The sequence below is a fragment of the Astyanax mexicanus genome, chromosome 24, assembly GCF_023375975.1.
Source record: "Astyanax mexicanus isolate ESR-SI-001 chromosome 24, AstMex3_surface, whole genome shotgun sequence".
NCBI classification, from domain to species: domain Eukaryota; kingdom Metazoa; phylum Chordata; class Actinopteri; order Characiformes; family Acestrorhamphidae; genus Astyanax; species Astyanax mexicanus.
The window spans coordinates 12943550-12955954 of record NC_064431.1 but is presented as its reverse complement, the minus strand read 5'-3'; the positions used below and the strand labels follow the sequence as shown (position 1 = coordinate 12955954).

General features: G+C 36.5%; 1 protein-coding gene across 1 annotated transcript in view; it reads left to right on the top strand.

The window, feature by feature from the left end:
• Nucleotides 1-11702, top strand: part of syn2b (synapsin IIb) — a 139217-nt gene extending 127515 nt beyond the window's left edge. Inside the window, exons 11-13 of the mRNA XM_007229637.4 lie at nt 611-677; nt 9768-10416; nt 10702-11702. Of these exons, the coding sequence (XP_007229699.3) occupies nt 611-677; nt 9768-10416; nt 10702-10831 (846 nt within the window). The 3' untranslated portion in view covers nt 10832-11702. The remainder of the gene's footprint in view (nt 1-610; nt 678-9767; nt 10417-10701) is intronic.
• Nucleotides 11703-12405: the final 703 nt, after the last annotated feature.

Below are 12405 nucleotides of genomic sequence, written 5' to 3'. Positions count from 1 at the left end.
TGTTTTTACCAAACCTCTGAAATATAATCAAGAGGAAGATGGATGATTAAACCAAGCTGAACTGCATAAATGTTTGCAAGAGCAGTGGCATAAAGTTATCCAAAAGCAGTGTGTAAGACTGGTGGAGGGGAACATGCCAAGATGCATGAAAACTGTGATTAAAAAACAGGGTTATTCCACCAAATATTTATTTCTGAACTCCTAAAACTTCATAATATGATCTTGTTTTTTTTTTTTTTTTGCATTATTTTGGGTCTGAAAGCTCTGCATCTTTTTTGTTATTTCAGCCATTTCTTATTTTCTGCAATTAAATGCTCTAAATGACAATATTTTTATTTAGAATTTGGGAGGAATGTTGTCCGTAGTTTATAGAATAAAACAACAATGTTCATTTTACTCAAACATATACCTATAAATAGTCAAATCAAGTTAAGTGGTCTCCTTTTTTTTTTTTTTTTTCCAAAGCTGTATATCGAAAAAAAAATGGATTTGCGAAAGGTCTCTGTTATGTGTGTGCTATATATCTGGCGCCACCTACAGGCTTCTGCATATAAATCTGTTCTTCATATAGCTGTATGTGTATTCTGTGTGTGTTTGTGTGTCTCCACAGAGCTCTGCCTTAAAGGAAGGCCCACCTGACCACAGCAGGACTCCGCCCCAGCGTGTCCCTCCTCAAGGTTGTTTACAGTATATTCTCGACTGTAATGGAGTTGCTGTAGTAGCAAAGCCAGTCCAGGCAAAGTGATTTCCTCCACAGAAAGGCCAGGGAGATGATTCAGCTGCAGTGAAACAGGAAACACTGCAGATATTAGAGATTGGATGGTGGTTGGAGTTCAGTTTTGGGATTTTATGCTTGTTGGAAGTCATTCAGTTGGCCTTGACTGCAGCCCCTTTTCACACTTTATATGGATTATTAAAATATGATTTATTACAAGTTCAGGGTTATGTTCGCAATGAAGTCCTAGGAAATAAGACACAACTGTGTATTCATTTTTTATTTGTTAAACTTCTGTTGAATCGTCTTTATTGTTTTCACGACAAGCCCAAAGTGAAAGTAGATTTACTTTACATTAGAATTATTAATAAAATATGCCTGTGCAATATTCACATACACACATAACTAAACTATAAAACTCTGTACAAGTAAAAGTGTTACAGAGCAAATCTAATCTATATGTTACTGTATTTACTGGAAAAGTATCGGCTCCTGTTTGTTCTTGAACCTCCTAGTGTGACAAATATACACTGTAAAAAATTATTTATGAGATAAATAAATATAACACATAATAGTTAGTTGTGCAAATGTATACTATATAACCAAAATTAGACTTTTGAGTAAAATTCATGTTATCTAATTTTCAGCAGTAAAACATATTTTAGGAAAGCCATTAAATATTACTAAAAACATTTACTTCGTATTTTGAGTAAATATTACCCAAATATAACAGTAACACCACACCAAAAAGAAGGTAAAGTTCCTCCCTATTCGTTTATGGTGTCATTTATTTGCATAATGGGCGTGTCCCTAGCTCTAACTCACTATCAGTGTGTAGTCTTTTCAACCAGGGCTGGGAACATGATTGTCGGTAGGCATTTTACCCTCTAGCTGATTTATATTATTTCACTTAAGCCTTGTCCGGACAGAATAAGTTTCTCAGGGGGACGTCTGTGAAAAATATTTCCCACTTCTACTCAGTGATAAAACTCTTGCATCCGGACTGCAATTAAAAAACAGGAGGACCAGTGAGTTTTTAGGCTTTCTCAGTCACATGACATCAAGTTCCCTTCCGGATAATAAGCATAAGTAGTACTGACTTTTCGGTGAGTTTATCTTGCATATCTGTTTCTTAATACTGGATAAAATCACCCTGCTATTCTTTAGCAAGTTTAATTTTCTCATTACACTGGAAAATTAATCTAAAACAAAGTCAAACATAAAGTCAAACATATTCTTATATATTTATACAACCCTATGTCACCCATTGAAATTATTGAATATAACTGACAACCCCAAGTGAAGGTAGTGCTGGTGGGCAAGACTTTAAACTGATAGTGAGTCAGGGTTGTATGGACACAACCATTTTGCAAATAAATGCTACAAGGAACCAATAGAAAACATGTATTTTTGTGTAATGTAGTAAGAAATGTTATGTACACTTTACCTTATTTTTTGGTGTGTCTCAGTTGTTTAGTGTTGGTAATACTAACTCAAATATATGTGGTGATCTCTATCCAAATAAAGTGACTGTTTTACTCATTTATTTTTAATACACAAGGTGCATAATGATTTTTTAAATATTTAATAGCTTTCCTGGAGTATGTATTAAAGCTGTAAATTAGGTACAACAAATGGATTTTACCCTTTAAGTTGCATAATTAATTATTTTCTTATAACGTGTGTTATATGTACTAACCCTATAAATAATTGTATACAGTGAAAGTTGACACTGTCTTGTGCTGATGAGAGATTCCTGCAGGGTTAGCTTTTCACATGTATAATGTTAAAATTTATAACCAGGAAAGCATGCCTGTTAGATAGATCCCAGCCTTTATTTCAAACCTGAAGCCTAAAATTCACTGTACTTTTACTGATTAAAAATGCATGTGTGAAAAGGGCTTACGTCTTGTCCCAGTGCAGCATTTAATTTAAAGTATTGTCTGGTATTTTGTCTGGTGTTTTGTCACAAAACCGAAGCGCTGATTGTGTGAAAAGCTGGTTGTGCCTATGCAAGGTGCAGTGCTGCTGCGTCCCGCGTTCCCTCATGTAACCTTAAGCATCGAGGCTCTTTCCTGGATTCTGCTTAAATCTATTTTAATATAAATAACTGTCTGGTGACTTCTGGCTGAGTAGTTTGTTGCTGTTGTGCAGTGTGTTGAGGTTTGTGACAGTAGAGTTTTTTTAAATCTGTGCATGATTGCTGTTTCAGTGCTGATATTGGGAAATGAATGTAATGCTGTGTTTTTATATTGAATGTACGGTGCGGTCCAGTGTAGTCTGCAGCCTATTTTTAGTATTGAGATTTATTGTTAACACTTTACTGAAGGACAGTGTTCATAAGCCAAAGTATTTGTCAGTTTGAAATATCATTTAGGTTTGCAGCAATCTGCCATAACATTAAACCCCCCTCTCTAATATCGTGTACAAACTCTCTTGCGCCACCAAAACAGCTCTGGAGTCTATAATATAGATTAAACCACAGAGCAGATTTGTTATGTTTTTAATCCTGTAGGTTGTTAGATGGGTGGAGCCTCCATGAGCATCCTACTGCCTACTGCACACTAGAAACACCCCACAAGACCTCCCTGATGTTCTGGAGATTCTTACGCTTATCCATTTGTTCTGCTTCAACACATCAACTTTAAAACTGACTGTTCACTGACTGTAATGTAATAAAATAAATCCACTCCCTCATTTAATGTCAGTAAAAAGGTGTAATGTTATGGCTGATTGGTGTATGTAGGTGTAAATATTTGGCTTTTTTAACATTTGTTTTTAAAGACATTGGAGGATTGTAGTTGGAGACAGGGTTTGGAAGGTAAGGTGAGGTGTGGTTAGCGTATCAGATGAGGTGTTGAAATAGACTCTAGTGAGGCCTTGTTAATAAGTTTGGAGCCTGAGAGATTTTTAACTGAATTATTTGGTGATTTCTTTTTAAATATATTATCATTTTTGGTTATTTCTGCCATTGACTGTAGAATCCATGGATGCCTTAGTCCAATTTCCTTCAGTTCTCTACTGCAGTGTTAATTTTTACAGGTGATTTTGATTAAGTTTTAGACTTTCGATTAAAATGTAAAATAGTTGTAGTCACATTTTAGTCGACAAAATCTAGAAACATTTTAGGATAGATTTTGTACAGTAAATTTCCGAAATATTTAAGTCCTGTATTTTTATGGTTTCACTGTTTTAGATTTCATTATTAGATGTCATTATTTTGATAATTATTCTGATTATTTATGGTTAACTTTTATTAAAGTAACAATCTTTAAGTTTTATTACATCTAAATTAGTGAGAAAATATGATGCATACATACATGTCTACTCCAGTACAGTAGCCTAGACTTTCCCTATCTAACAACTGTATTTGGGTGTACTTTGCATAAGCTGTGTAGCTATATATGAACAGAGATTGCTGCCTTTGTAATCATCTGTACTTACTAAAATTTCTAGCTATTAAAAACTTAAAAATAAATAATTGCTGCATTAACCCCTTTTAACAGGTCAGGAATTGTGTCTTTTTTTTGCATTACACCCCTAAATTTCTATTCAACCATTACATAAAAAGCTTTCATGTTTGATAAGGAACGTTACTGAAAAATATAATTGTAATTAAAAGTATAGAAAAATAGTCAAGTAAATCTGCAACTGTCAAAATATAATGAATAAAATCATAAAAATGGCTCTTTCCTGAACTTCAATTTAAAATGAATATTTTCCTGAAATACAAATTAAACAGTTAATGTCCTCCAGACCTTTAGTTTTGTTACGCTTGTCTAGTTTTTACATCTATTTTCAAACGTGCAGAATTTGGGTTGATTCCTGAGTTACTGATCTGGAATTATAAAGTGGAGTAGAGAGTGAACAGGCAGCTTCTCCAAGTGTCCTGTAGGAGATTTCAAAGCCTTAAAATGTTCAGAATGTAAATAAGTTATTTTACTGCAGAGAAGAAGGGTTTTGTATCATCTAAACCTGTTGCCTGTACAGGAAAGGTTTGTCTCCAGGGCTTTCTGCCAGAAACTGTGAAATTTAGGAAATAGGCTCCCTTGTTAACACATTACTTGGTAGTTCTGGAGTTAACCTAATGATATCTTAAGGTCAATTATATTTTTTTGCTCCCGAGTCCGAGTCATTTGATTATGCGTATCTGCCAATACTACGTCCCAATCCGATACTTTGGCAACACAGTAATCAAAAATTTTAATTTTTAATTATTATTATATACCATCTTGTTACAAAATAAACAAGTACTACATGTTTATTAAACATATTTTCTTACATAAATAAAAGGTTTATTAAATTAAATATCACACAGAAATGCCTCCAGGTTCATTGAGGCAACTACCATACATTTTACAAAAGTAAGTTATAAAAGTATGGTTTAAAAAGTAAAGTTTAGCCAATGTGCATTGAGCATGGATTGCACGACCCCCTTGAAATTAAACAATGCTAAAACTCAAACATTAAACATATCAAACTAACTGATTAGCTAACAGAGCTACAATTAGCATACTGTTTTCTAAATATCTTGGAGGTGAAACATATACATGAGGAATGTATTGTTTTTCCTGCTGATTCTTATTTCACATATTTCTGTTTTTAGCGTTTATAATACTGCGGCCTCATAATGATGCTGTGTGGTGCAGCAGGTTTGAAATGTTAATGGACTTTATCACTGTTTTCATTTGAAAAATATTACACTCATCTAATTTATGTCATAAATAAATTTTGTTTTGTCATAGATTTTTCTAACAGAATTAACAATGCACTATTGAACTATAGGAATTCTCACAGTGCAGCCTAAAGGTTGGATGGGTGGAGCTAAACATCCTAGGCGTCATACTGTATCCAGCCAGCAGAGGTGCTACACCTGTGTCCATGAGTTCTACAGTCACTGGTTCTTACTAAAGCCATACGGATCAAAAACGTGTCCAATTTCACCAAAGTGGTTAATCATTACATTCCATAGATTAAAAGCAGTCAAATAATCCTCACTACCGACGTTTTGTACATATGTGATTTATATTTTTAAGCAATATTTTTTTTTTGTTTTGGTGGATATTTTAAATCCAAAACACAATACGACAGGAAAATAGAGTTTTCCCAAACAATATTCAATAATTACTGGTAATGACTGTAATCAGTAGACTGTAGACTGTTGCTTATATTATGCTGTTGGGAGTGACTTTCAGGCAGTTGTTTTTAGTGATGCAGTTTATTTATACTGTTTGTACTGTTAAAGTTTTAAATGATATCATTTTTTTAAGCAAAGGCTTTCGATGGGATGATATGCTGGCATTAATGTTGCCTTTACGTAAAAGTACAACTTCCTTTGTGAAGACAAATGTACATAACAATAAGAAGTTGTGGTAATTGTGTTTTACTTATTTAAAATGATTGCTTTTATAATTTTCTTGCTGTCAAAAGTAATTAAACCTTTGTGTTTGTGTATGGTAATAAGTAAACTGTGCAGGAACAGCACTCTAAATATGTTCTCCTGCTTTTGTTCGGTCGCATGTTTATAAAAATGAATGTTAATTGCATGATGTTTTACCAAAGGCAAGAGACAAATCAAAAAGTCTTGTTTTGATTTGTAATAATATTGAATGTTCTTTGTGAATTTATTTTTCAAAGCGCTGAAAATTGTCAGAATTAATAGATAATTCATTTTACTGCTTCATAATTCTGCTTTTAAAGACTAAAACTACTTAAATTCAAATTTAAACACCATCTCTTTAAATCCAGTACACGTGTTGAAGGTTTGGCTACATTATTTTTGATTGCTTTATGGTACCAACCTATATAGTCCTTCCCCCTCATGTCCAAAGTAATAAAGCTCCCCTTTGTAAGACCTATATGTTCTGTGTTACTGTATCATATTTTGGTTCCATCATTTCTGAAAGTTCTACAGACATGCGTTATGTCTGGGTTTCAAGAACTTCTAACAATTACAAACATTTTTGTAGATTCTTCTCAGGAATACATGGCATTAGACTGAGCTGTGATGATGATTAGGGAACATTTTTGAGGCAACATACCGTTAAGTAGAATAAGACTAAACTCCAGAGGTGACAATTTTAGTTCCTGAAAGTAAAAGTCCCCTGGATTTAGTTCTAATTGGCATTATAGCTTTCAAACCCAGTGTTTACTTTTCAGTTCTTCATCCATGGAAGAAAACATTGAGTGATTTGGTAGTGTTTTAAGCTAGCAGGTTTTGTGGTATCCCTCAGGGTTCAATTCTAGGGCCTATGAAGTTTTTTTTCTGAAACTATGGGAAGAAGTTTTATTTTCTAGACCTGGATTTACCTCCTATGTTAATCTCTATAAATAACTGGGGCTGGCTTGAGCAGCATTTTTTTTTTTAATTATAGCTTCTGATGTTCCAATAGACTGATATTTACAAATCGAATATGTTTATTACTGCATGTAATTACAAATCTGAGAAGATTTACCAAAGAGAGAGTTAGAGAGTCTACCCCCTTTCATCCAAGAGAAAGTTAAAAAATCAACCTTCCTTTAAACCAATATATTTAAAAATTCAACCTTCCTTTAAATCAATATAGTTAAAAAATCTACCTTTCTTTAAAACAATAGGCAGTTAGAGTGTAGGCCCTGCTTTAAAATAAGAGAGCGCTAGAGTCTTTAAACTCTAGGAGAGTTAGTCTACCCTCCTTTAAACCAAAAAAGTGTTAAAGTTCACTGTTTTTCAAATTAAAAGACAGTTATAGAGTCTTCCCTCCTTTAAATCTAAAGAAAATGAGATAATATACCATCCTTTGAACCAACAGTTACAAGTCTGCCCAAATTTAAATCAAAATAGAGTAAGGGAGTCTATCTTCTTTAAACCAATAGGGAAGTAGAGAGACTATCCTTTTTTAAACTAATAGAGAGGTTTTTAGATAGAGGGCCCTATCGCACAACCTGCAAAAGGTGTGTTGCAATGCTTATCTATTTTCAGGCTTTGCGCCCTTGCCGTTAAAATAACATCAGAGTTTAGAAATATATTAACGCTGATGGGCATAGTGGTCTGGAAGTGAGGTGTGTTCAGGTAAATATCTGGCGTGTTTCTATCTAGGCGTCAGGTAATACAAAATATGACTGATCAAAACCCTGACAACAGTCAACAGTCAGCCGCTTCAGTGCGCATACAACCCCACTCATTGCTCACACATATGGTAGACCAATGTCCTCTGCTGAGACATGCAAAACTTTATATTAATGATATAATGATATAATGATATATGATTAAGATATTAATGCGCCAAAGTCAGAGCGCACCTGACTCTTAAAGGGAATGACAAGTAAAACGCTGATAACTTTATCTTATGTTACGCCCAAAATACACCCAAGATTAATTAACAGAATTAGTACATGCCTTTCATGCATTTTGAGCTGCGCAAGGTGTATTTTTTGCCCCCTCATGATACCAAAGACACACCAACACCCTAAATCAAGCTGCTAGAAGCACAATTGACCGGTGTGCTATAGATGGCTAAAATAGGTCTACCCACTTTCAATCCCAAAGAGAGTTGAGTAGAGTTAGACAGTCTATCCCCATTAAACCCATAATAATATAGTAGACCTTCCTTTAAACCAAAAGAGACTTAGTCTAACCTCCTTAAACCCAAAGAGATAAAGACTCTTCACTCTTTTAAACCAATAGAGAGTTCGAAAGTCTACCCACTTTTAAACCAAAATTTAGAATTAGATAGTGTACCCTCCTTCAAACCATTAGAGAGTTTACCCTTCTTCATACCAACAGGGAGATTGCGAGTGTACCATCCTTTAAATCAAAAGAGAGTCAGAGAGTGTTCTCTCCTTCATACCAACAAAGTTAGAGAGTCTGTCCTCTTTTAATCAAACCTAACAGTTCTGAGTTATAAGGCAAGGTGACAATTTTCAATATGTCTGGATATTTACAATAACTTTCTAAATATTTAAGGTGATAGAGTCTATCGCATTTTTTTTTATTTGTGGCTTTAAAGAAGATAAAACTTAGGTAAAAAGGGGATGTTGTACAGTATTTCAGTGATTCGGGCCAGTCCTTTTTCATTATTACTGAAAGGAATACTTTATACAATACACAAATTCACTTTATTTTAGGAATGCATGTTTCCCTTAATTCATTTGATCACATTTAACTTTTTTATCTAATATTTTATGTTCTTATTTACAATTTTAAACCAATTCTCCAAAAGACCAAGGACAGTCTGTAATACTTATAATTTCTGACAACTTTATTGTTTGGCAGCATTCATAAAGCTGACATACACATTTATACATGTTAATGTAGCTTAATGTCAGTTGCCTTGAAAGCCTTATGTAGATGATATGTTACTTTATGAATGCCTGCCACCCTACAGTTCTTGAACTAGCTGTTATTTATTTTCATGCATGGATTTCTGTTCCAGTTTTCCTTGAATGCTGCTGCATAACATTGACATGTCGTAGCACATATAGTCCTACAGAGTCAATAGAGTGTTATTAAAGTACATTCTTCAGTATAACAGCCTCAAAATTATGTAGGACATAATCTGTAATTACAATGCATCTGCCATTACTGCCATGTTAATTGATAGCCATGTCAGTGTTATGTAGCATGTTTCAAATGAGCATTTTTTTTTTCTTTATATCCCCTCATTTAAGTTTTTCCCAAGCCTACCTCCCTTGATTTCATTTTGTCTTATTTGGTACACTGTTAAAAGTATATATTGTTTGAGGGGTTCGTCAGATTGTGGAGAAACCTTTTAGGGAGCTTTAGGGAACCTTTAGGAAAGCTTAAAAGATTCCTCCACAGTTTTAATTTGAAGAAACCTTAAAAAGTTTCTCAGAGAACATATGCTTTTAACATTGTAGAACAAATCCAACCAATCACCAGTGGTTTCCTTCACTTGTATCTTTACTTTGGCCAGACTTGGGGGTACCTTCTTTGTTACCTGATTGATTACAAAACATTAGAGCAACTGGTGCTGGATTTAAAACCATCTTCTCTTGCATTTCAATGCAAACATTGTTGTAATGTGATGAGTCTCTTTTGTACTAAACCTAGGGGCCTCAGTGAAACCCCAAGAGTCCCATCCTAAGAGTCAAGAACCTCCACCTGAGCCAGCCCCTAGTGCTCCTGCCCCGGAACCCGTGCCAAAGGCAGCTCCCACCCCAACTCCACCTCCCACAACACAGCAGCCCAAGCCCCAAGGTCAGGCAGCACCCGTGCCAGCTCCAGGAAAGCCAACAGAACTGCCCCCGAAACCACAGCCTCCAAAGCCACTTCCCCCAAAGCCTGTGCCTCCAGTCCGGCGAAACTCCAAGCCTCAGATCCAACCAAAGCCCCAGACCCCACCTCCTGCCAAGGCCCATCCTAAGGCCCAGCCTGAAGGCGCAGGTCAGAGTCCTTCCCAGACAGATTCAGCCCCCACGCAGGTACAGTCCCCAGCCAAAACCCCCGCCAAGCCCCAGTCTCCTAACAAACCCCAGTCCCCAGCCAAACCCCAGGTCCAGCCCAAGCCTGTGCCTAAAGAGCAACCCCAGGTTGAAGCTCCACCTCAAAGAGCAGCTTCAACCGACACGGCACCGTCGGCTTCTGCGCCGTCACCTGCCCCTGCGCCATCACCTGCCCCTGGACCTGCCACGGCTCCGGCCCAGGCTCCTGTCGAGGAACAGCCAGCACCTCAGCAGAAGTCTTCACATCCATTCCTAAAGTAAGTTCTTAATGCACTACCTTCTAGCATTAGCATTCGCTGATATCCTCCTAATGTGTTGCGTTAGCTGCAGAATAATGCTGCAGTTGATTGGCGGCAGTTGGAAAAGAGGCATGGGCTCACTTGACACATGTTTTGGGTAAGGCATGCCGTTGTCCTGAGATTCCTAGTGGCGGGAAAATTGCAAGTGAAAAAGCAGGGCTAGTGACAGGTCTAGCAGCAACAGAAAAAAAACTATCATTAAAATAATCTTCTCATCTTCTTGTCTTCTTCTTCTCTTTCCAGCAAATCCCAGTCTCTGACCAATGCCTTCAATGCCTTCGGGGAGACCTTCCGCTCCAGCAATGAGGACGAAGCCAAGGCAGAGACCATCCGAAACTTGAGGAAGTCTTTCGCCAGCCTCTTCTCTGACTAGTGGCTGTTCCAACTTACGGTTCCAAGCTTGGCCGCAGACTTGATCGACGGAAGTGTGTCCTGGTCTGAGGTTAACTCCATGTAGCTGTATACATTGTACCCTCCTCCCAACTCTGCTGTAAATGTCTGAATGTCGATTCGCAAGTGGAGAGTGCCGTATGGTGATTGTCCCCGGCAAAGGTGTTGGTGTTTACATGTTTGATTTGCACTGGTCTGAAACATTGCCATCTGTACATGGAGGACAAGGAGGCGTGTCAGTGATGCATGGTTCTGAGGGGATTTCTGGATTCGGATTTTGGACGCGGTCGAAAGCGAGCGATCCTGATGGTTGCCGAGTGCTGAGGTTGTTCATTAACCCCTTGATGTTGTAGCCTTATCGTGGACGTGTGTTTAATTTACCCAAAGAGAAATATCTGTGAGTAGTCTCCCTCGTCTCTCCAGCGCAGTGTGTATATCTAGACGATCTGTTGTTATTAGCCGACGAGACATTAGTTAAACATTACCTCGATCAGACCAAGCACTTTCCTTTCCGAGATTCCTACAGTATGCAGTGCTTGGACTGGTCCGTTTCAATGCAGTAGTGGCGTTTCAGTGGAATGCCTGGTGTTCTGTGGTGTGGCTTGGGTCCGGCACATAACCGACATAACGTCAAGTTAATCATGAGTGCCATGTAGTATCCTTACATATTGTATATCGTACTGTACGTTCAGCATCTCAGGAGTTTCAGTTCTAAGTAAATCATTTATTTCTGGCGTCATATTGTTCACGTTGTGTTTCCTTCGTTCACAGTAGAACTGCTTTGCATGACCCGTGACGGTTGTTTTTTCTGTACAGGTCTCAATAAATATGTGGCACTCCATTCCACTAATTTACTGGTGACCTTTATGTGTTTAATGTTTTCTGTATGTCCTTTGGTTCTTTATTTTTCTGACAGGTTGAGCAACACCTAATAAGTTCATGTTGTTGATATGATGTAAGAATTACTGTGTCTTCGATTTTACAGGAGAAGAAAAACCTTTTAACCTTTAATAGAAATATTCATCACAACTGCCAGATCTATATCATGTCAAAAGTAAAAGAAAACAGCAAACATGGAAATACAAGGTTAATACGTGATAACAACAATATCTATTTTATCTTTTTTGTGGAAGCTCATTTGGTGGCTTTATTTGTAAATAAGTTTAGATTAACTAAGTTTAGATGTGCTTTGATTATTTAACTTGCAGATTTAGATTCAAAATACTTTTAAAAAGTTTGAATTCACTTATCATTTTATTTACAAGCACGTAGACACTGGGAGGAACAGTAAGTTGTACAATGAAGACTTGTATTGAATTGTATATTATATACGACTGCAGTGGCGTGAAAAAGTATTTGACCCCTTTCAGATTTCTTTTTGTTTTTTTGCTTTTTTGTCATGCTTACTTGTGAAAAAGTAATTGACCCCCATGAATTTACTGTGATTAACTACATTTTTAATTTCATTTTCAAAGTTCAATTTCACTACAACAATCAGGAATGATTACTGCTAGACCTGTAGACCTGAAGCAGGATAAAAAATCTCAAAATGCAACT